Genomic DNA, 25928 nt, shown 5'->3' with positions numbered 1-25928 from the left:
GAATCCACGTTTTTGACTATTTCAAGAGACTTGCGGTTCCACAACAATTCATTCTGAAGTTGGGTCATTGTGAAATATTAAAATGTGAGAGCCAGACACCTTTGAGAGACACATGGGGATTCTGAAATAAACTGGCACCTACCTAATGCTAATACAATATAAATGGACTGAGGCACTGACGCCATCTGGCGGGCACTTAGTATAATTCCTATCAGGTTTTTGCATTAGGCCAATGAGACATCCTCGAAGTACACCAAGTTTTACATGCAGTACTGGCTGGGTGTGAAATCGTGACGATCAACTTTATTTTAAAAAAACATGATATTGACTGTTATTTGTCAAATATTTGAAGTATTTCTCATATGAATAGGCTACTATTGTCATGCCTGTATTATCCTATTCTATACATGTTTGTTTGACAATGTTTTTGAACAACTGTAAATAAATGTGAATTTGAGATTTCATAGTTATACAGTAAATTGTAGAGTGCACACATTTAAAATCCTGAAATATTTTATTTAAAGGAATTACATTATCAAAATGTTGTTAATAAGGTCAATAGCCTTTCATGCAAAACAAGCAAGACAACATATTTAGATAACACAGACTATGATATTAAAACATATGAGTTGTGAAACATCATAGGAATAGAACAATAGAAAGTTATTGTTTTTGAAGAACTTCACAAAAAGTAAACATAGACATTTAAGGCATTGATCTACTGGTCATGTACTATGGCTTGCACCACTATAGTTTCCACCATCAGCATGAGAGGCTATTAACATTTACAAAACAGATTAGTTCAAAACAGATGAACCGAGAAAAAGCCTACAGAATAAAATCTGGTCAATAATCTACAGAAATACCTAATCTTACATTGAGTAAACTATACTTTACAAATGTAATCTGTACAACAATCTAAATAATAAGTGGGTTGTTTACTGAAATTAATGTGGAAATGGCTGATTTTTAATGGAATATCTACATAGGCGTACAGAGGCCCATTATCAGCAACCATCACTCCTGTGTTCCAATGGCACGTTGTGTTAGCTAATCCAGCATCCCGGAGTCGCCTCTTCATTGTTGACGTTGAGGCTGGGGTTTTGCGGTTACTATTTAATGAAGCTGCCAGTTGAGGACTTGTGAGGCATCTGTTTCTCAAACCAGACACTCTAAAGTACTTGTCTTCTTGCTAAGTTGTGCACCGGGGCCTCCCACTCCTATTTCTATTCTGGTTAGAGCTAGTTTGCGCTGTTTTATGAAGGGAGTAGTACACAGGGTTGTACGAGATCTTCAGCTTCTTGGCAATTTCTCACATGGAATAGCCTTCATCTCTCAGAACAAGAATAGACTGACAAGTTTCAGAAGAAAGTGCTTTGTTTCTGGCCATTTTGAGCCTGTAATCGAACCCACAAGTGCTGATGCTCCAGATACTCAACTAGTCTAAAAAAGGCCAGTTTTATTGCTTCTTTAATCAGAACAACATTTTTCAGCTGTGTTAACATAATTGCAAAAGGGTTTTCTAATGATCAATTATCCTTATAAAATGATAAACTTGGATTAGCTAACACAACGTGTCATTGGAACACAGGAGTGATGGTTGCTGAGAATGGGCCTCTGTACACCTATGTAGATATTCCATAAAAAATCTGCCGTTTCCAGCTACAGTAGTCTTTCACATTAACAATGTCTACGCTGTATTTCTGATCAATTTGATGTTATATTAATGGACCAAAAATGAGATTTTCTTTAAAAAACAAGGACATTTCTAAGTGACCCCAAACTTTTGAACGGTAGTGTATCTACAGTAGACGTATGGGTGTATTACCCTCTTGGACCATTACAGTATCTCTATCTATCTAGCATTACCCAGCTGAGAGAAACAGTTTTTAAAAGGGCCACTGCAGTCAAAATGCTGTTTTTCCTGTGTTTTATATCGCAATTGTACAACAGCTGATGAAACTAACACTCTAAAAGTGTGAAAATTTGATCAGTTATTTCCTGATAATTGCTGGTTGAACATACAATATACACAGGACCTCCTAATCATCATGTTTGCTTGGATAGGAGTTTCCGCTTTCCATGGTGACATCACCATGTAGTAAATTGGTTGATAGACCAGATACAAAGAAAGTTCCAAAACTCTCTCTGCCAATAACAGCTAGTTTTGAGTTTTCCCCTCCCCACTCAGACTACTCCCAGACAGTCCTAGCAAAATTCTTGATTGAAAGAATAGTTTAGCTAAAAAGCAATGTTAGCCAATTTTTACAGTAAGGTAGTTAATTGTTACCCAGAAATGATTTGATATTGATATACAAACGGCTGCATCAGGCCTTTAATTTACAGTTTTTGCATCGACTCCCATGAAAATATCTCAAATACATGACAGTAACACAAGGAAAACACATCAAATTTAATGTAGCCCAGCTACAGCAAAATTGAAGCAGATAACATGCCAACATTTGAAGGCAAATAAATTAGATTTTTATATGTTACATTCTATCAAACATGCATATTTCTTTAAAGGTAATTTATTAGATAGCTGCTGATAAAAGCCATGGGATATCTTTGGCAGTCTTTGCTGGACATTTGTTAGTAACATATTATGACATTGTAGTTAAGGTGAGCATTAGATTACATGCTGTATATTGTCTGGTACAATATCATGAATCCCAATAGCATTTAACAAGTTGGCACATACTTTTGTAGGATTCCATAGTATCCTATCACGATCAACACTGGCACTGAATGACTGAATCACTTGCAAGAAACATCATTGCACAGAAGATATGAATCAAGCTGAACAATTGGAGCTTGCATTGCAACAGCATTGGAGGCTGAGAAGATGACGAGATGTGGTCATCGATCAAATTATTCCGTCCCTGCCTCCAATGAAAGTCCTAACATAGGTGAAAAGGTTGAAATCTGCTAGCTGCTCATTAGAAAATGAACAAACAACAAAGCAAAGAGAAACAGTTGATAGGATTGCCCCACTGACAGAAGCCCTTTACTGTACTTCTGTTTGCCATCAGTGGAGGAGCCTTCACAGAAACACCCTCCCAGTTAGGTTAGCCAGGTGGGTGTGAGTTACTGATTGGGGGCCTACAGGCACTCAGATAACACGTCATGCTTGTCGGTGGCAGTGCAGACCTCAGGTTTGGCTTCAATGATAAAACTCTGACTCAGCTGGATCTTGAGCTTCTCCACCTCGTAGTTGTGCAGGTATTCCTGGATGAGGTAACGTTCCCGTTTGATCCGAGCCTTCACCTCGGATGGCACATCCGGGATCAGCCAGGCCACAAAGAACTTCACCACAAACACCACGTGCTGATGGGAAAGGAAGACGTTTTTATACAGAGCATACCATTATCACACACTCACCTTATGAAGTACAGAGGATAACATGTTGAAAGACAGTGATAGCAAAGATTGGGCTCTGCTGCATACTGTATATAATAGAGAGAGCACCTGCTAGTTTAGAGTGGAGAAATGTGCTATGTTCCATAGACATACTTTGGATGGCTTACCTCCATGATAATGATGAAGGCCAGTTTGGCTGCCAGGATGTGCCAGAATTGCATAGTGTGGGAGTACTGCCTCTGGTGGCCTGGAGGGTAGCGGTAGTCACGGTACCTGAGACAATATATAGAGCCAATGTCAAGACACAACAACTACATACAATAGTGCTAAACCCCAAGCATTGACCTGTCCTCGGTAAACATCTGGATTAATACAATCACAGCTCCATAGTCAAGACGTCAAGTGAAGTCAAGACAAAGGGTATTTAAATGTGCAAGTGAGTGGCCTGGCATTGCAGTCGCTTCCCACCTGCAGGTGGTGATGAAGGAGCCATTGAACCAGGCAGGAATCGCCCCCTCCTCGGGCGTACTGAGGAGAGGGATCTGGGAGATGTCATACACTGACAGGCTGTTGTTGATGTAGCCACTCATGGTGGCTTCAGAGCCAGGGTGGTAGGCATACAGGTAGACCAGGCGGGGGATCATGTCTGAAGTAAAGGCCATGATGAATGCCTGGGGAGATGAGAGAGCATGAGAGGGGATCCGAGACACATTGAACTATTGAATTACTGTATTTTGATTATACAGTGTATATGAATTATAAAATGGGGCTGTTCAACAATAAAGACATAGATTTGAACACTTGATAACAACAATGTGGCTACAGCTTAATAACATTTAATCCTACTCACATTGGTGACAACGGACAAGATGGCTACCACATTGAGGATCTCCTGCCATGCTCCGATGTTGTGGGCCTTGGCCGCCACAGGCCGGCGGAACTGGGTGGTGAACTTCCAGGCGTCCACTCTGACCTCCAGGATGTTGTTACAGAGGGCCAGCAGGGGGGCCAGGGGGAAAGAGGCCACAAACAGAGTGATGAAGCCAAACTGGATTACTGCAGAGAGAGAGAGAGAGAGAGAGAGAGAGAGAGCATGTTGATGAACAGCCCTACACAGTCTCCTGTCTATGTGGGAAGAGAGTGGAGTGGGTTAAGGGCCTCCTTACCCATCTCCAGGTACTCATAGAACAGGCCCAGCTGGCTGAAGTTCTGCAGGTCGTGGTCCTGCTCCCAGCGGCTGTACTGGTTTTTCCGGGACTTCCTGCTGCACCACCAGTTCCTCAGCAGCCTGACAGGATATAATATAGATCAAGAGAATATTGAACTCTGAGGAGGGCACGTGTACAAATTACATACTGAATGTCGGACATCTTTAACAAGTTCAAGCTGGTTCACACCCCATGGTGGAGTAAATATGCAACTGAAAGTTCATCGAGGTACATTTCGCAGTCTATCAGAAGTAGGTCAGAGGTCAGTGAAACTCACGGCAGTAGGGCCTCCTGGATGTTCCCACACACCTGCTTCCCTGTCATGACAATCACCAGCTGGGTGGTCAGCTCAATCAGACAGCCTCCTGGGTCACACTTTGACAAGTTACAGTGGGTGTTTAACAGTTAGGTTTGAGCTCAAAACATAAATACTGTGGTTTATTCTTCAAAAGGTGTGAGTTTCATATAGTAGAATGTGTTCATATACTGTAGATGCTGTGTGACAAAGCTCACCTCCTCGTTCCTCAGCCTGCTGTATTTGCCAAACATGTACGTGTAGTTGCCTGGGTAACCCACAAACTTGCCCTTGAAGAAGGCCACGTAGAAACATGAAGAATAGTAGTTGACAAACTGGAAGAGGAACATCTTCATTGTCAACTTGTTTTCATACTCCAGATGTGTCTTGGGAATTTCTGTTGGAGCAAGTAGTTGGAGGTCAAAGCCATTCAAGGCACACCAGCTACCTAAACTAATGGGTGCAATGTACTGCTGAGGTATGAGTGAATTTTTATAGGAGAGAAAATGTAAAAAAAGAAATGAGTAGGAAATGTATAGTTAATGTGACCTGGGGTAAACATCACTTTAACTTGATATGGCATCAGTGTTCCATCTCCCTGCATTTCCTGCTCCTCCTGATCTAATCGCCATGATAGCGAGCTTCTCCTCCTCACCCATATCAGTGATCCAGATGGCCACTCGCTCATAGAAGAAGTTAAGGATCATAATGATGACAAAGTTGATAAAGGAGGCGGTGACAGAGGTAGCGAGCTGCGGGGTGATGAGAGAGCCCACCAGATGGATCTTCTTAGTGGGGCTGTCCTTCATGATGCTGGCGAAGGCTGCATACACAGCCAGCCTGTAGACTATCACCCCAGTGATACAGGCCACAATCAGAAGCATCTGTGGAGAATACAAAATCCACATGCTACAGTGCACACATACAGCCAACATATAGTATACTGCACACTGGCGAACAAATTCTTGCAGACACACAGAGTTGGTGTAGTATGTTGGCTTACCCAAAACAGAACAGTAACCCCGGAGAGGCAAAAGCGACCACACTTTTTGGGGAGGGGTAGGTATGGCTCCATTTCCTGCACAATAACAAATAACGGAAAGCCCAGTCAGTAGTTTACATTAAATACTTTAGAATTTGCACAGTATTACAAGTAGTGTGTAATAACCAGTTGTCAGCCCGTACCTGGGTGATCCGGTTGAGTCTCTGGTCAGTACACTTGGTCTCAAACTCCGGGCGGATCTGGAGCTGCTGCTGCTCCTCCTCGAAATCCACCAGGTCCCATTCATACTCCAACTGGGCCTGGCGCCGCTTCCAGAACTCCAGGAACAGAGTCACTGCAGAACCGACAGGGTCATTACACTCTAACAGTAACAGTCTGTCTCCCTCACAAGAGATGTACTGTAATTCTCCAACAGGTTAAATACAGTAACAACAGAGTGGACAAACACTTACCCCAGATCCCCATAAACATGGCAAAGAACACGGTTCCCTCGTTATCAAACAGATGGGATTGCTGGAAGAGAGAACAAGGGACAGGATGAGCGCCTAACCACCCAGAGGAAATGACATGCTGTGCTTTGGCCACAGCAATATGACATACTGCACACTCAGCATGGGAGATTTCACTGGCTTTGATTGACAGGCTGGTTTAAATAATAAGCTAAGCATGCAGAATATTTACACAGCCATTATTTTTTTAAGTGTGAAGAGCCATCAATAATTAGATGCAATGGCTAATCATCAAGAGATTTGATTAGCCAATTGAGGAAAGATTACATTGTGACTGAATGACAGAAAATATTGTGTATGTTCCCTTACCCAGGATGAGAGGCACGTGGAGTTGAGCTTCCAGTAACTACACTTCTTATCACACAGCGGACACATCACAATACTCCCACCAATGCTGGGGTCACAGATCTCCTTACTGTGGGAGAGATAAATAGGAAGAATAGAAAGTGGGAAAGAACATAATACATTTGATATGACGTGACTTTACATGTCTTGTATAGACTGACAAAGTTGTGTGATTTAGTGTACTGTTGGATGTGCAACAACAAAGATGTCTTTTTTTTACACAATTATTATTAATATACTGAATACACACCATTAGGTGTGTGTGTGTATGAGAGCCCACTTGGGCATGATTCAAAGGGTGTGTTTAAACAGGCAGCCCAATAATTTGTATATTGAACAATGAGATCAGATCTCATTTATTGTTACTTTTTTTAACTTTGATACTTTTTGTACTTTTTTTTCTTCTTTTAAACTCGGACTGTCACGCCCTGACCATAGAGAGCCATTGGTTCTCTATGGTGTTGTAGGTCAGGGCGTGACTAGGGGGTGTTCTAGTCAATTATATTTCTATGTTTGGGTTTGAGTATGGTTCCCAATTAGAGGCAGCTGATTATCGTTGTCTCTAATTGGGGATCATACTTAAGGAGTCCCTGTTCCTACCTGCATTGTGGGATGTTGTTTTTGTGTTAGTGTGTTGAGCACTATGACTTCATGGTTGTTGTTTTCTTAGTTTCACTGTATATTAAAAGATGTGGAACTCAACTCACGCTGTGCCTTGGTCCGTCCTTTCCGACGAGCGTGACACAGACAAAACAGAGATGCTAGTTCTAGGTCCCAAGAAACAAAGAGATCTTCTGTTGGATCTGACAATTAATCTAGATGGTTGTACAGTCATCTCAAACAAAACTGTGAAGGACCTTGGTGTTACTCTGGACCCTGATCTCTCTTTTGACAAACATATCAAGAATATTTCAAGGACAGCTTTTTTCCATCTTCATAACATTGCAAAAATCAGAAACTTTCTGTCCTAAAATGATGTAGAAAAATGTATCCATGCTTCTGTCACTTCTAGATTAGACTACTGCAATGCTCTACTTTCCAGCTACCCGGATAAAGCACTAAATAAACTTCAGTTAGTGCTAAACACGGCTGCTGGAATCTTGACTAGAATCAAAAAATGTGATCATATTACTCCAGTGCTAGCCTCTCTACACTGGCTTCCTGTTAAGGCTAGTGCTGGAATGGTCTGCCTATCCATGTGAGAAACGCAGACTCCGTCTCAACCTTTAAGTCTTTATTGAAGACTCATCTCTTCAGTAGGTCCTATGATTGAGTGTAGTCTGGCCCAGGGGTGGGAAGGTGAACGGAAAGGCACTAGAGCAACGAACCACCCTTGCTGTCTCTGCCTGGCTGATTCCCCTCTCTCCACTGGGATTCACCGTAACCCTATTACGGGGGCTGAGTCACTGGCTTACTGGTGGTCTTCTATGCTGTCCCTAGGAGGGGTGCGTCACTTGAGTGGGTTGAGTCACTGACGTGATCTTCCTGTCCGGGTTGACGCCCCCCTCGCGTTCGTGCAGCGGTGGAGATCTTCGTGGGCTATACTCAGCCTTGTCTCAGGGTAGTAGGTTGGTGGTTGAAGACATCCCTCTAGTAGTGTGGGGGCTGTGCTTTGGCAAAGTGGGTGGGGTTATATCCTGCCTGTTTAGCCCTGTCCGGGGGTATCGTTGGACAGGGCCACAGTGTCTCCCGACCCCTCCTGTCTCAGCCTCCAGTATTTATGCTGCAAAGGTTTATGTGTCGGGGGCTAGGGTCAGTCTGTTATATCTGGAGTATTTCTCCTGTCTTATCTGGTGTCCTGTGTCCTCTCTTTCTCTCTCTCGGAGGACCTAAGCCCTAGGACCATGCCACAGGACTACATGGCATGATGACTCCTTGCTGTCCCCAGTCCACCTGGTCATGCTGCTGCTCCAGTTTCAACTGTTCTGCCTGCGGAACCCTGACCTGTTCACCGGACGTGCTACCTCGTCCCAGACCTGCTGTTTTGGACTCTCTCTCTCTTCCACACCTGCTGTCTCTAACTCTGAATGATCGGCTATGAAAAGCCAACTGACATTTACTCCTGAGGTGCTGACCTGTTGCACCCTCTACAACCACTGTGATTATTATTATTTGACCCTGCTGGTCATCTATGAACTTTTCAACATCTTGGCCATGTTCTGTTATAATCTCCACCTGGCACAGCCAGAAGAGGACTGGCCACCCCTCAGAGCCTGGTTCCTCTCTAGGTTTCTTCCTAGTTTCTGGCCTGTCTAGGGAGTTTTTCCTAGCCACCGTGCTTCTACATCTGCATTGCTTGCGGTTTGGGGTTTTAGACTGGGTTTCTGTACAGCACTTTGTGACATCGGCTGATGTAAATAGGGCTTTATAAATACATTTGATTGATTGATCTTCTGTCAATAATTGGGCAAAATATTAGAATTGGGCTGCCTGTTTAAATGCAGACAATTAACTGTTTTCCTATTTTTCAAATAAGGCACCTTTCTGCCCCCTGGTGGTACTAACCTTGTTAAATTGTCATCATAGCTTAGCACACCATAGGTAAAACATATTACGCCCATGACCGCAGCAAAGAACAACATCTCTGTGTAGAAGCCCAGCCAGGCAAAGTAGATCCCAATCTTCTCCCCATAATACTTCCTGTTAACAACACAGAGATAATTCAACTTATTTGGCATTAGGGAGTAGGGACGCAAACTGTTCACGCTGCTCGTTGGTGGAGAGAATGTTGCAGGTTTAAAGCAAATTTTCATGCAATTCTATACATTTTGCCATGTATAATGTGTATTCATGTGATATGAGTAACAATTATTACAACAATATCTATGGGATAAAAAAACATCAGCTGACATTTCTGACAAGTTATAAATAGCTCTCTAAGATATACAATCACTGACATGACAAGAGGAACTGATGATGCACTACCCAATTTCGAAATTGTACCTTGTGCATTCTACTATTACAACTTTCAAGAGTTCGCCCCCCCTCCCTCCCTCCCCTCCCCCCGTTATAGACGTAGATCTCTGTGTCTATGCATGAGGGAAATGTAACCGATGTCCAGCCGATGTTGTCTTACCTGATGAGGTTGAGGGGCTGCTCCTTGTAGAAACAGAGGAACCTAGCCCAATTCTTATAGAGGTGGTAGCGTTCGCTCTCACACTGCTCATTTGTGTTCCTCTCCCAGTATCGACACTGACCGCATAGAGGACAGGAGAATAAACAGTTCTAGTTTAGAAAGAATCTGACATCCTCACATGAAATCTACTGTGAGTATGTTGATGTGATGTAGGTGGGGCGTCACATGTTTCTTACATCATGAAGTGGGAAGGCTGAGGTGTAGGTCCCGTTGTTCAGCAACCGCTTGATACCTTTCTTGTCTGTCTCCTTGCGGTCCTCTTTATAGTACGGACAGCGAGACAGGATGTAGTACACCTGACAGGAAGGGACATCAGATCAGTGTGTGTGTGTGTGTGTGTGCGCGCGCGTCTCTCTGGATTCTGTGTTAAGATACTATACTCACTATTCTGTTGCGTGTGGAGGGGGGGAAGAAGGTGTCTTGGTTTTTGATGAGGAAGAAGTCTATCTTGTCCTTATCAAATGGAGAGGTGAAGTAGTCAGGCTGTGGGCGCATCACCTTCTCTGGCAGGCGGAACGGTCGGGAGAGCCACTCTAGTGGAACGTCCTGTCCATGGGGGATGTCGCTTTCCTTAAAGGGAACCTTGATCTTCAGCACGTCAGCGTAGGTGGCCAACACCTCCCACGGGGCGTGGATCTTCAGGAAGTACGTTTTCAGATCATCCGAGTCCTAAGAGGAATGTGTTAAGAGAGGACAGAGCGAGGCAATTTGACTGACCATACAATTTAAGCACAAAACAGAGGAATCATTTAAAATATTGAGTACATTTATTAATTATATAACATTTATGATATTTTATAAATTTTCCATTTGAATATAGTACACATTTTCACCTAAAAGTTTGTAAAGAAAACAGAAACACTGTCTGTACAAAATATTAGGAACAGCTTCCTAATATTGAGTTATTTTATTTTTACCCTCAGAACAGCCTCAATTCATCGAGGCATGGACTACAAGGTGACTTCAATGCTTCCCACAGTTGTGTCAAGTTGGCTGGATGTCCTTTGGGTGGTGGACCATTCTTGATACACACAGGAAACTGCTGAGCGTGAAAAACCCAGGTGCGTTGCAGTTCTTGACACACACCAACCTGTTTACCTGGCACGTACTACCATACCCCGTTCAAAGGCACTTAGATCTTTTGTCTTGCCGATTCACCATCTGAATGGCTCACATACACAATCCATGTCTCAATTGTCTCAAGGCTTAAATATCCTTCTTTAACCTGTCTCCTCCCCTTCATCTACACTGATTGAAGGGATCATATAAGGTAAGCTTTCACCTGGATTCACCTGGTCAGTCTATGTCATGGAAAGAGCAGGTGTTCCTAATGTTCTGTACACTCAGTATATGTTAAACACCCTTCTACCACTAAGGAAAGAAGACTGTGGAGTGAAATTCCCCTTTAAGAAAGCTCTGCTGAGATATTCCCCACTTTGCAGTAATGTGATGTGCTGCTGCATGATGACCACTAGAGGACACCAGCGTGCCACGGATGGGTAACTCACCGATTTATCCTCAGTCTCAAGCTCCAGTCCAGCTTTCTTAAGGTTGGCCTCCATCTCCCTCCTCCTCTCCTGTACAAATACAGAAACAGACACACATGCACTTTGCGCAATAGCAAGGACCAGGGCAGAAAAGCATTTATCCTTGTATCTCCCCCTCTATCATCGCTGCTATCACTTTATCCTTCCATCCATCCTCATATTCTAACTTCCCCATTCATTCTCATAATTTTTCCTTGTGAGGATCCATTTTGTTCTTGTAGAAGCTCTGTTGAAAGACTGGCTGGCACCAGTCACAGCATTCTCAAAGTCCAAAAATCACAGGCTAGAAGGCCTTGTAATAATGACATTTGGTCTGTCTATGGTCTGTCTGTGGCATGAAATCTTTGCTTCTCTGTCAAGAAAGAGGTGATGCAATTACCCCAACAACAAAGTTTCAACCACTGGGAACTTATCAGCCACTTCCTTTTAGCCACCTTCGCCTCTTACCGCCCTGATTCAGGCTGATTATGAGTCATGGTCACGTGGTCAGTTGACCCCAGACACTGTCTTTACTGTGACAAAACGTTTTGCAACGGAAAACGAAAATAGCTGTGTTCTTATTGAAGTCGTTCAGGCTCAAAGCAAGCCTGACCACTCCAAGGTAAATGCTCTGTGCTGTCATGTCCGTGTTGATAAACTGCCATGTGTCTCTCTGTAACCACACAATGCTCTCTGTCTCTGTGTTGATGGTGGTGCGTGATGCTGCCCACCTGCTTCTTCTCTCCATCCTTGTCATCTAGGTAGGACAGTATGAAGTCAATCCTGCGAACCCCGTCCCTGAAGAACACGGTGTCTTTGTTCTGCTGTAGTCTGTCAGTCTGGAGGACAGACAGAGAAGAGTGTCAGAACACTAACCCACACAAACTATTTCTCTCCTCCTCCTATGAACAGAGAACATCTGTTAACTGAATGTGACGATGCATGTTAAAAGCACATTAAAAGTACATGGTCATAGTTTAGTATATAGTTTAGGACACGCCCAAAATTAAATAAACACATTTATTTTGTAATGAGTGTGGACTTTCTCTCTTTTGAGTGGTTTGTCTTATGTAACTTGAATAGGAGTTAGGAAGGAAGGATCCTGGACATTTTCCAGTGAAGGCATGCCTATCATTATACTAAACGTAGCCCTCAACTATGGGAAGCAAAGTGGTACATACTGCACTAGGGCCTGAAATGAACTTTTTGGTTTTTATAATAACGTTAAACCTAGTCTTGATATTCTCAGATCATCCCAGACCAGTATACAGCCACTTCTTGATTCAAGCCCCAAACCTGGCACTGACAATGCTCTTCAATCCCAATGCTCCACACTCCAGTTTGCCAGGGTCCAGTTTCTCAGTTCAACACTCCACACTCCAGTTTATTTATAAGCATAATAAACATGTGCAGGAGAACGCACCCTTGTTAAAAAGTAAAATGCTTGTGAAATTCAGGAGATTGTATATACAGTGGGTTAAAGGCTGTTTCTCAACTAGGTTTGTTTACTCCTGGTTTTATTCCACCTGAGGGGTACAGCTAAGTATTTACAGTGCTATGCCCTGCAGTCAGGACGACAGAGGGGAAAAAACCTTATCGACACAGCCTTGGACCTGGAGTGGAGGAAAATGGCTTTTCTTGATCCAATCGGCTAAGATTATGTTCACCAATTCCAGGTCTTACATCATCTTCTGAACCTCAATTGTGAAGAAGGATTGCCTGTGTGGGGTCTGTTTCACCATGCGACTAGGAGGAAAAGCGCTTCAGTCCAATTAGCTTAGTGTGCGACAAAACACAGGTGGGTCACTATATACAGCAGTATGCTGGTTCTGGAGGATACACTGCGATCGGGAAGAGAAACAGAGCACATCCCCTTTTTGTTTATCAGCCCCCACACCCACAAACAGGGAGGAAGGAAAGAGGGTGTGGATACAGCATATAATTCCCATTATCATCAAGAGAATTAGGTTGTGGAAAGCATATTAGAACAGTTTGAAATGTATGGCCTTCCACCTTTATGTGTCAAAGCATGCTTGAATATGAGTGAGAGAGAAAATGTTCAAGTTCCCTAGTTCTTGAACAACAGATTAATGCTGGATAGAGAACACGGACACAGACACAAAACAAACACAGTAATATTCTCTCTGTAGGCAGTATTTTAGTGTGTCCTTATTGCCTGGGGAGAGATGATCTGATAAAGAGAGGAGCTCTCTGAGAGACACTGAGGTCTTGTGACTGAACAATGAGAACAGTAGTAGAAAGAGGTCAGTTGTTCCAACTTAGGCAAGGTACACAAAGGCATGCAAAACAACCTCTTTTCAATACACACTCACTATTGAACAAGAATATTGATCATGGATGAGGATTGATCAAGCATGTGGAGGAAGTCTAAAAACAAAACACATAATCATACATTTCTTACAACCAAATACACACATAAGTGCAAAATGTATCTACTAATCCAGTATACCTTCAAAATTTCGTTAACCTTTATCATGTAAATCATTTGATGTGTTTTATGTTTGTTGCAGCTTTCAATTCATTTGCCCGTTGCATTGCAGAACACTGCTGCATTACAGCACAGAGAGCTTGGGAAGTCATCTAGGGCAGGGATATGTTAATGTAGAGGGAAAGGAGAGTGTCCAGGCAGGTCAACATGGGGTCATGGGACTCACCTCTGTGTGTCCAGGTAGCTGTGTTCCTCCGTCCTCTATAGAGTTATTAAGACTGTGGCCATTACATTCCTCTGTGTAGAGAAAATAAACACGAGCAGAGATTAGTTCCCATAAGGGCAATCTGCAGTTGCTACATACATTTTTGGATTTATAGGATATATAGTATAATGATATACTGCATATGAGTCCATTGATTCTTGAATAATATAACTTATACATGCCTCATGAGCTTAGTTTAACTGTCACACCCCATCAGAACCCAAAATATAAACTAGTTTTAATCCAATTTTGGTAAATATTGTAAATGTAAACAAACACAGTATAGTCTCAAAACATGGTTAAAACTATAATGTTGATATCTTGGCAGGTCAGTCCTTGCATCTATCCCACTGGGCAAAACCTGGTTGAATCAATGTTGTTTCTACATAATTTCAATTAAAAAAAAAAATGTGATGACATTGAATCATTGTGGAAAACTGAATGGATTTGTAAAAAGTCATCAACATAAGGGAATCCAACTTTTAACCTAAATCCAATGTCATGGTGAATTCACGTTAGTTGACAACTCAAACAAATGTAAATAAAAAATGTATGTTGAACTGAGGTCTGTGCCCAGAGGGATAGGTCTAAGGATTGCCCCTTTAACAGAAAACTATTTACAATGTACAAATGACATAGTGATATGTGTACAGAAATGTGTAACCAGTCATTTATTTGAGAGAAAGCAATGGGTTATTTGTCTATATATTTTACATAATTATTCCAGCCTCATCACACCAACTAGCCTAATAGGTCATATGAGATACAACATACACTTGATATGAAAATGTCAAACTTGTTCCCTGTGGTCATGTATGATACCTTCACTAAATACAGTCAATTGGCTAAATAAATTCTAGAAAAATAAAGCTGTTATTTAACTAAAATGACTGTGTAATGTCATCAGATACACTACATAAAGCCCATGAAATCCCATGACCCATCCCTCTGTTTCCATCCACATTCCTTTTCGACAGATTTGCCAATGATTTTGCAGATGATCGAGTCGGTCTCCCTCCTATTACGTAATACTTCTATATTGAGAGGAGGGATTGCTGATGTGAAGAAAACAGCATTAGTCTGTCACTGGAACTGTGTTGTGGTCAGATGTCAGAACACCCCAACACAACACTGTGTTGACATGGACTGCCCTCAGGGCAACAGCATGGTGAAATAGACATGAAGACACTCACTCACTCAAGAGCTCTCAGAGATAAAACCAGGGGAAAGAACTAAACACATATACCTATAAAGACCCACTATCACAAAAGCACACTTTCCATCTGGAGACACACAGACAGAAACACACAGCATTCCAGCAGCAGAGCAGTGCACTCCCCCAGCCTGGCAGAAACCGCTAGAGGGAATGTGCTCATGTTGCAGCGCAGCCTGCCGCCTGTTTTTTTCTGAATGCTGGGAAACAAGCACTTCCTGTGGGGAGGTTAGGCCTCTACGTACACGGAGGGATGGGGGAGGGGGCAGCAGCCCAGTCAGAGGCCCTGTAGTTCCCTCAGACGTAACACAATCTAGCTTACCACAGGAAGGATTCCTTCTGCCCTGAGCCTTTCTTTCATTGGACGAGGGGGATATTTTTAAAGAACCAGAGGTTTGACTGAGTGCCTTGCAAGCCAATGAGAGGCTCGAGGGAGCCGCTCTCTACAGCTGAGAGGTAAATTATAGAGACAACTCATGAGGTAGGAATGATGTTGAGACTGCCAGCCAGCCAGATGAGTCTGAGCACAAGCATCCCTAACCCCCATGAAGGTCAAACAAGCAGAGGGATTTTCCAAAGAAGCTGTGATGATTGTACTGCTAACAGTCATTATCAGTCCAGAGCTGAGCAAACACAGAGAGAGAGTGAGTGTGTTACCAAACAGGGACAAGGCCACTTTTATTAGAAATGTATAGATAGCAGCACATCCACACACATGCAAAATCACACAGTATAGTATACGCATAGTATACATACGTTCACATACACTTCAGCTTCAACCAACACACATTTTTCAATGTTTTCAAAAATGAATACAATGGGAGACACATATCCTCAAATACAGAATGGTTTAACACATAAATATAAATACACTATTGTTTGTATATATCCCATATATTTAAAGTATGTGGACACCCCTTCAAATTAGTGGATTCGGCTATTTCAGCCACACCCGTTGTATAAGTGTATAAAATCGAGCACACAGCCATACAATCTCCATAGACAAACATTGGCAGCAGAATGGCCTTACTGAAGAGCTCTGTGACTTTCAAAGTGGCACTGTCATAGGAGGCCACCTTTTAAAATGTCTGCTCTGCTAGAGCTGCCCCGGTCACTGTAAGTGCTGTGAAGTGAAAACGTCTAGGAGCAACAACGGCTCAGCCGCGAAGTGGTAGGCCACACAAGCTCACAGAACGGGACCGTCGAGTGCTGAAGCGCGTAAAAATCGTCTGTCCTCGGTGGCAACACTCACTACCGAGTTCCAAACTGCCTCTGGAAGCAACGTCAGCACAATAACTGTTTATCGGGAGCTTCATAAAATGGGTTTCCATGGCCGAGCAGCCGCACACAAATCTAAGACCACCATGCGCAATGCCAAGCGTTGACTGGAGTGATGTAAAGCTTGCCACCATTGGACTCTGGAGCAGTGGAAACACGTTCTCTGGAGGGATGAATCATGCTTCACCATCTGGCAGTCCGACGGACGAATCTAGGTTTTGCGGATGCTAGGAGAACGCTACCTGCCTCAATGCATAGTGCCAACTGTAAAATTTGGTGGAGGAGGAATAATGGTTTGGGGATGTTTTTCATGGTCCAGGCTAGGCCCCTTAGTTCCAGTGAAAGGAAATCTTAACGCTACATCATACAATGACATTCTAGGTGATTCTGTGCTTCCAACTTTGTGACAACAGTTTGGGGAAGTCCCTTTCCTGTTTCAGCATGACAATGCCCCCATGCACAAAGCGAGGTCCATACAGAAATGGTTTGTCGAGATCGGTGTGGAAGAACTTGACTGGCCTGCACAGAGCTCTGACCTCAACCCCATCGAACATCTTTGGGATGCATTGGAAAGCCGATTGCGAGCCAGGCCTAAATCGCCCAACATCAGTGCCCGACTTTACTTATCCTCTTGTGGCTGAATGGAAGAAAGTCCCCCCAGCAATGTTCCAACTTCTAGCGGAAAGCCGTCCCAGACGGGTGGAGGCTGTTATAGCACCAAAGGGGGGACCAACTCCATATTAATGCCCATGATTTTGGAGTGAGATGTTCGACGAGCAGGTGTCCACATACTTTTGGTCATGTAGTGTGCCACCTCCTGGAACTAGACCCACATTCAGATAGTAGGAGATCCACTAGTGAAGATGTACATCTAAATAACACCCACTGTCTGCAGAACACCAACTTACTGTAAACACGTCTGTAGTCTCCAGCACACTAAATTAAACTGACATTGATAACCCCATTGATGAATTCCTAGAGAACATCTCATCCTACTGTAGCTGACCTACAAGTACCTTCAGTGGGTAGTCTGGAGTGATGAATAACTCACATTGTCTTGCACATCCATTTAAGCAATAAGGTATGAGGGGATGTGGTATATTGCCAATATACCACGGCTAATGGCTGTTCTTATGCACGACGCAACGCAGAGTGCCTGCATACAGCCCCTAGCTGTGGTATATTGGCCATATACAACAACCCCCCCGAGGTGTGTTATTGCTATTATAAACTGGTTACCAACATATTTAGAACATTATTTTTTTTAAAGTCATACCCATGGTATACAGTCTGATATACCACGGCTTTCAGCCATTCATCTTTCAAGGCTTAAACCACCCAGTTCATATGATTTCTTAGGTGCTGGATAAATGCATAAAGTTGTATGCACTCAGTACAGGTGTTCTTTCAGCATCTGTTAGGAGTGTTGGCCTTAAGCCTTGGCCCTAGATCTTTATAAAGGGAGAGATCTAGCAGTTTTCAGCTCATGTTTCCCTTTCTGAAATTTCAAATAACCCACAGACAGATGCACAGATGAAATTATCCCAACAAAATCACACGAAAAAAATATATTTTAAAATGTCAAATATGGTACAGGTAAATTCAATAAATGTAGCATATTGGATTTGAAAGGTCATTTCCTTGCTTCCTAAATCAAATGGAGCGATCCACTGGTAAACCCAAGGCCTTGGCACTCACTCCCAGAGGACCAGAGGATGCAGTGTAGTATAGGGCTGGGTTTGGGTTATGAGGAGCCTGGCTCTGCAGCCGCTGGCATGAAGGGAGGGAGGCTGAGCAGCGAGCAAACAGCACAAGCCTCAGAGTAACCAACAGCAGTACATACAGACACAGCCACTGACTATGAGGTGAGGTTAGGAGAGGATGAAAGGACAGACAGGCGTCACGTTAAGCCTTTCGTCTGCCAGTACCTGTTAATAGGATCATCCTGAATGCTGTCAGCACAGCAGGGCCATCTTCTTCAGAGGAGGGACACAGGACAAAGGGGTTAGTCTGCTTAACAAAGTGCTGCTGGACATTGATAGATGCTTTTATGATATCATAGATACACAAATTCTGAATTAGAATATCTAGAATATCCAGAGTAGCACCACTGACACACGAGCCTCAAAACAAAAAGGCCATGTGTTAAATATGTTTGATATATTCTCTGTTTGGCTCAATCACAGCAAGTGGCAGTGTGAGGACAGGAATACATTATTCCATTTTTATTTGTGCCATAAAGAAGCTGTCACCTTGATGCTGGTGAGGACCTAACAGCACCTGCGTCACCTGCTACCGGTAACACCTGTCTACTTTCCAGTGACAGTCACAGTGCCTTCCTGATTGTCTACTGTTTCAGCCAGATAAACCTTTAGACAGCCTGGTAAATGATGTATTTCATCAGACCAAGCCAATCTGGTTAGTGATTTAAATGGTAATACGAGGCCTGAGCTTTAGGCTACTTTCCTCTAATGAACCTTCTCTTCTGTTTCAGCCTCTGGGCTTCCCCTGTTATTCATGTTTCATGTACAGGATACACATGGCATACCATGTCCAACAAAATGTTTACTTGCAGGTTCCTTCTCGACAATGCAACAACAATAAGGAAATATAAAAATATGAACATAAAGTAAATGGCTAAGTAGAATAAAATGTTTAGCATAAGTATAATACAGGAAGGCACAATTTATCAACAGCAGTTGTGATGTGTGTGTAGCATGCATTTATATGTGTGTGTGTGTGTGTGTGTGTGTGTGTGTGTGTGTGTGTGTGTGTGTGTGTGTGTGTGTGTGTGTGTGTGTGTGTGTGTGTGAAGGTGAGGAGAGTCAGTGCAGGTGGTCAGTCCAGTTCAAGTGTTCAGAAGTCTGATGGCTTTTAGATAGAAACGGTCTCTGAGCCTGTTGGTATCATACCTCATGCTCCAATTCTGTCTGCCCAATGGTAATGAAGTGAAGAGCTGATGGCTGGGTTGTGTTTGGTCCTTGATGATGCTGCAGGCCTTCCTCAGGCACCGTTTTGAGTAGATGTCCTGGAAGGGTGATAGCACGGTTCCAGTGATGTGCTGGGCCGGAGAAATTCCCGACCGTACCATGCCGTAATGCAACCGGCCAGGATGCTCTCGATGGTGCAGCTGTAATATTTGGAGAGGACCCGGGGTGGCATGTCAAATTTCTTCAGCCGCCTTAGGAAGTAGAGACACTGTTGTGCCCTCTTGACAAGAGTGGTGGTGTTGTTGGTCCATGTCAAGTTCTCTGTGATGTGGATGCTGAGGAACATAAAACTAGTGACTCTCTCTACTGCAGTCCCGTTGATGTGGATCGGGGAATGTTCCATCCCTTCCTGAAGTCAAGAATCAACTCCTTTGTTTTGCTGACGTTGACGGAGAGGTTGCTGTCCTGGCACCACAATGCCAGTTCACTTATCTTATCCCTATAGGCTGACTCATTGTTGTTGGTTATCAGGCCTCCAACCGTGATGTCGTCAGCAAACTTGATGTTGGAGTTGGTGTCGTGCAAAGCCACACAGCCGTTGGTGAACAGGAAGTACAGCAGAGGGCTGAGGACACCCCTGGGGGGCCCCATGTTAAGAGTAAGTGAGGATGAGGTGTTGTTGCCTAACCCCACAGCCTGTGGTCTGCCCATCAGGAAGTCCAGGATCCAGCTGCAGAGGGTGGTGTCCAGACCCAGGGCTCTGAGCATCATATCACAGTTGGCTCTACCAGAGAAAGCTTATTGAAGAAGGAGAAATTGTTCTCTGATGAACTACAAAAGTGCGTCAATCTCATCTCAGGCCAGGGATTCTCACAGTTTATAATAGATAGAAAGACCATTTATAATAGATAAAATGACAGTTTATAATAGATAAAAAAAACAGTTTATAATAGGCATTGTGATGCTGCACAGTGACGCTGTACCCTATTTAATTGGATGGATATCTAGACTAAAGGTTAAAGCATTCCAATATGTCTGTATATACTGTAGGTCAATAAGTACTAAATGGAAATTATTGGCCCATTATGAGCCATTCATCCCCCACATAACTAGAGCTGATTAGTTTATCAGGGAAACACTGTAGACCACAGACATTCACCACATTCTCATTCACTCATGACCAACATGGTAAGATAACCGGCCATATGTCTTATGGCCCTACACACAGCGGATGGAACATCTAGAAGGCCAGCATGTGAGGTTTGTGCAACATTCATCCTATTGTTGAAAGATGTTAGTGTACGAGACACAATGAACCACAGCAATGTCACTATGTTGCTACCATGGCCTGATGTGACCTATTATATCTAAACTCTTATCATCCTTGTAGCTCCAGCTAAAAATAGCACCATGACAGACTGGCTTCTTTTGACTGACTCAAACATACATGACTCCTGGCTCCAATAGTCTAACTATTGACATCATCCTCAAGTTCATTTTCTCAGGGGAAAGACAACACACAGGAAACCTCACTGAAATTACATTAGTTTCCTTACCCTGTAGGAAGAGAGACCAATCCATGTTTTGCTTTTGTTTACCTTGCTGAAGTAACCAAATGCTAACTTTAGGATGTCATGTTTTAAATTAAGCAGCATAGGGCCTATGTTTACGTGGAGGCCATACTCCCAGTGCTAAAGGTAGAAACCCACTGGGCACAGACGTCATTTCAAAATCTAGTTTTGATTTACATTTGGTTGAGTTGTCAACTAACGTGAATTCAACGTGAAATCAACAAAACACCATGCAATTGTAATTAGGTTGTAAATTCTGTGAAAAAAAAGATTAAATTCCCTTTTGTTGATGACTTTTTCAAATCCAGTCAGTTCTCTACGTTGATTCAGCATCATCACATGACATTTTTTTTTTTTTATTACGTGGAAACAACATTGAGTCAACCAGTTTTTGTCCAGTTGGAAAGCTGTTCTGAATCCCTATTCTCACATCGTCTGTTGATGACTTTCTACACATGGAACAAACAAAATCTCCCTTCTTATCTCCAGGATACAATAGGCCTAGTCTCAGAAGGGAACTGTGGCTTGACAAAACCCTGAGAGTTAGATCAGTAGAGTGGACCAATACCCCGGTGCACCTCCCAGCGAGGAATCATGGGCAGAGCAGATAGCAGAATTCATACTTTATCTTCTCTAAAACAGACGTGAAATGTCATCCTTCTAATACTATACTGTTTGAATGAGGCATTCTTGAATAAGGAGGAAAAGTAGAAATGTTAGAATATTACAGATTTTGTCCTTCGGAATTATTCCCCTCATTTTTCTCATCTGCACACTTTGGCCTTGTTGCGTACTACATAATCGCCACTGAGGATATGGCAGAGTACATGAAAACAAACTGTTGTTCTTTGTTCTTCGTAGCTTGTTGCCTGTTCAGATGTGATGCCCAGGCTAACCCACAGATAGAACATGGAATGCTTTGGCACAGAGCTTCCTAAACCCACAAAGCAACACAATCACAAAGCCCACTGTGATCAAGTGCATTGACCAATGTTACTCAAGATTTATATATTCATCTGCTCCTGGCCATTGAAATGTAATTGTGGAAGACCAAAGAAGGGATAATAACCAATTGGAGGTGAAAGGAGAAAAGTCCAGGCGTGTAATGTTTTTATCAGAGAAGTATTTATATGAGAAGTGGGTTAACCCTCTCGCCTATATTCAGATATTCAGATACTACCCACAGTCTGTCTAACTGAGCTATCAAAGAGAAAATATAATTACTCAGCCAGTTTCCATGGCAACACCAGGGCTCCCCCTAGTCTGTGAGCCAAGATGCTTGCCCTCCCCACCAGATATGAAACACCTTAAATGGAAGCGGTGCACAACTGTTTAATACGTTTCTTATTAGATCATCAATGATTAAGGGTGAGTGCTGTAATGCAAAGATGATTATTTAGGCCTAGTTTGTGCCTGACTGCCCCCGATCAAGACCAATTAGGCATGCAGAATTGGAAATACGCTATGAAATGAATAGAGGTTTTACGGCGATAGTGAGAGATGTTGTTTACTTTGAAGAATAGCAGGCCTAATATTTGATAATACTACAGTGCCTTATCGGAACCTTTCAACAAAACTATTTTGGAAATGTAAATGATTTAGAGCCATGAGAGCCATAACAAGGCAGCCAGTGTGAGCATGTGGGTAACATAACTATCAAAATAAATGATTCTGTAATAGAACTGTATTATAGATGCAGGTGAACCTGAAGTCTACTCACATTCAGTCCCTACATAAAACTGTCAACATGGTGATCCACAACACAGACGCACATATAAATAGATCTTCTCTGTTATTGTGCAGGAAGGTTTTCCCTGATAACAGCCAACACAAAGCCGTTGGTGTGAAAGGGCAGTCTATCAACACAGAACTCCACACTATCTAGACCCAGTGTGGGTAGTCAGCCATACTGTGGATATTTACTAACAAGGAGCCTTAACACAAAAGGGCAAGTGACAGATTGTCCTTAAATTAACCTGCTCATTCAACTCACTACATATTAAGAACAGAAATACCTATTGCTCAGAGATAGTGGAACCCCATCGCTTGGCCCCGTTTCTGTAATACCAAAATAAGTCAAATGGACAGCAGAGTCAACAGATTTTTCACCTAATCAACTTGAGGATTCAAACCAGTAACCTTTTAGTTACTGGCCCAACGCTCTTAACCACTAGGCTACCTGCAGCCCTATAGGGGTGAGATGCCAAGAGGGATGTAAACAGTGTGAGAGAGGTTGGAGGGAAGCCTGACTGTTTCCATTCATCAGTAAACTTGCTCCAACTCATTTCATTTCCCAGCAGAGAGACGGATGTAACAATATCTCAAAACCATAATTACTGCGGCGTTATTGAAACCACTTTACTGTCGACATTATGAATGCTCAAGTACTTTTTTCTGTGAAGCCATACATAATACATTGCAGTCTACAAAGTATTTTTAACAAAAGGAACATTTGTAATTGTTCAAATCTGTTTATTACCCACAGCAGCTCTACATTTTCTGAGCTACCTCTCAACCAACAACATTTTATAGAGGGACCCTTGCTACCATGACAGCTTAACACATGGCTGTATTTGGGGACAAAGTCGTCTCTGTGGGCAACTCTGTATAGGCACACTGCCACATTCTCACAAATTGTGACATTTTTGTTATAACAAATGTGATCTAGTAATATATTCTGCATATATTCTGACCTTTACGGCCTATTTGTCACTAAGCACAATTGGAAAAACAGTTGTACTGTTACAGTCCAACTCCTCCCTACAGATCTCTTCAGTGAGTGACTGCTCAGTAAGTCCATAGAATCATGGTCTATTCCCTGTCTATATTGGCACTCAAGGTAGAGAGATTATCAGCAGATAATTGTGTTTAAGTGTTCATGCACTCAATGTTAACAACTATCTGGTCTCCAGCGTGTAATTATGTGAGTATTACCTTGGGACAGTGTGGCACCACACAAAGCAAAGGTTATAGATATGAATTAGAGGCCTACTGACGCCCTTTGACACATCCTGAAACTAGGGAATAACTGAAAACAATTACCAATCCAATTTGTGTTGGATTTTACAAATCCATGATTAGACAGTTAAGGACAACCACATGCGATGGACTGGACATGTCTGTGTTAGCACACCATTGCAGATGTCGACCTATAACTTGTTTCCTTTTCGCCATGAAATTTCACGGAAAACACGAACATAGGACACAGGAGCACAAGAGCATATTAAGGGGAGACATAGGGGAGCAATACTGAGAGCAATACTGAAGTTATAGGGCAGTTAATGGTGTTTAAAAGGGCAGGCATGGACACAACAATGGCCAGTTTCAAGCGGCATTCCTTGTGCAGTGTGGAGTGACTAATAAGTTCTCAATAGAGGGATATAGATAAGCAGAGTGCCCCTTGCATCAGCTTTACTAGGCCTATACATTAGCACAACAGATCAACCTTGCATTGAATAAGACATCCATCTGCAATAATTACTTTATCACAAACCTGCTTGGAAATTATTATAATTACATATTATGAATACTATTTCACTTATTTGGACTCAATACTAATCACTTTGAATGCTGATGTGTAAATCAACAAAGAAATTGCCAAATACATGCCATTTTACAGACTTCTGGAATGAGCTTTAAGTACCTGTCCAGTAAAAATCTCTTTCAAAAGTTAATATTCTGATAACTCATACCCAAATAATGTTGCTGACTCATGTGGCCAAAGCATAAATTGGAGAAAAAAACACTTTAAAAAACCGCCTCAAACTTGTATCTCAAACAGATGTTTTAAAAAAAATGCTTGCTATTTCCTTGTAGAGGATCATGTCATCCTCTCGATGGCCAATCAGCAGTCTACTAGCGTAAATATGTTTGGGGACCATATATGCCCACACCATTCCAACGCAGAAAACATAACATACTTAATTGCAATTTTTTGGAAGGAGAACGATTTCACTCATATTGTAATTAATTATTGTCCTATTTCATATAAATCTGGAAACACTGGACAGTTACTTTAATTTGTCAGTTTCTCAAACTTCAAGTTTGTCCTTCTCTCTCCCAGTAGACCTGTCAGCATGTGAATGACGTCATCGCATGTATTTTCAGTCATTTCAGAACTATTTTTCAAACCTTTTCCATTTAGTTGTACAACTGTACAAACACATGAAACTGTTTCCGAAACATAATCTGTTATAAATAACATGTAAATTCCATAACATTTGCGAATCTTTAGGCAAAACATTGTATGTGCCTCTCATCCAGGTAGCCCACTAACGTACAGTGACATATGGCACAGACAGAAGTAATAGCCATTAGCCAAACATTATTCCCGAACCCAAATGATACACAGTGGAATATCTAGTCACAAAACTGATCGAAGTAGCCCATCATTCACCTTTGGTTGGATGTGTTTCCTTGAGCATTTTCTGAAAGCGCTGTAGTAAACTTCTTAATTAATAGCCAATAAAAACAAAGATTATGGTATAGCCTACGTTTACCGTGTATATTACCAAAGTAGATTAATCTATGAATGTGTTTTTTACCTCCAATCTGGGAGTCCATTGCGCTCTTCATTTCGATCAAAATTTAATCCCTTGCCTTTCCCGTTATTCTTCTCATCTCCACCGACTATAAGGAAGGAGTTGCTTTTTCTTTAAAGTGAGGACGGAGAGAGAGGATGCCACCCTACGACTCGAACCTCGACCCACTGTATTTGAGTTTGAGGCTTGGGTTTCACACCAAAATCAATGATTCTGACGTTCATTGGCTGAAAGAATAGCCCAACATTGTCTTGACATATCCTATCATATTATGATTGCACTCATACTGCTACTCTATC

General features: G+C 42.4%; 1 protein-coding gene across 1 annotated transcript; it reads right to left on the bottom strand.

Moving 5' to 3' along the window:
- Nucleotides 1-495: 495 nt before the first annotated feature.
- On the bottom strand, nucleotides 496-25928 carry LOC106587476 (anoctamin-5). The gene is made up of 20 exons (XM_014175893.3): nucleotides 25633-25928; nucleotides 14058-14128; nucleotides 12114-12221; nucleotides 11365-11433; nucleotides 10241-10525; nucleotides 10033-10152; nucleotides 9797-9912; nucleotides 9226-9360; nucleotides 6685-6790; nucleotides 6319-6379; nucleotides 6049-6200; nucleotides 5867-5941; nucleotides 5519-5747; nucleotides 5082-5260; nucleotides 4846-4943; nucleotides 4527-4648; nucleotides 4211-4416; nucleotides 3829-4031; nucleotides 3528-3633; nucleotides 496-3327 (listed from the first exon to the last, which is right to left on the bottom strand). The coding sequence occupies exons 1-20, from the start codon at nucleotides 25661-25663 to the stop codon at nucleotides 3103-3105; spliced, it is 2697 nt and encodes an 898-aa protein (XP_014031368.1). The 5' UTR covers nucleotides 25664-25928; the 3' UTR covers nucleotides 496-3102.

Source organism: Salmo salar, chromosome 26 (genome assembly GCF_965601325.2).
Source record: "Salmo salar chromosome 26, fSalSal1, whole genome shotgun sequence".
Classification (NCBI taxonomy): domain Eukaryota; kingdom Metazoa; phylum Chordata; class Actinopteri; order Salmoniformes; family Salmonidae; genus Salmo; species Salmo salar.
Note: the sequence above shows the minus strand (reverse complement) of the source record. Positions and strands in the feature narration are given on the sequence as shown.

Bases quoted from the DNA above. Each gene is read 5' to 3' on its own strand.
- LOC106587476 (XM_014175893.3), bottom strand. From the start codon at position 25,663: ATGAAGAGCGCAATGGACTCCCAGATTGGAG. The intron at 9,913-10,032 runs GTAAGAAACATG...CTATGCGGTCAG, and splicing joins CAGCCTTCCCACTTCATGAT to TGTCGATACTGGGAGAGGAA. The intron at 6,380-6,684 runs GTAAGGGAACAT...TCTCTCTTCCAG, and splicing joins CCACGTGCCTCTCATCCTGG to CAATCCCATCTGTTTGATAA.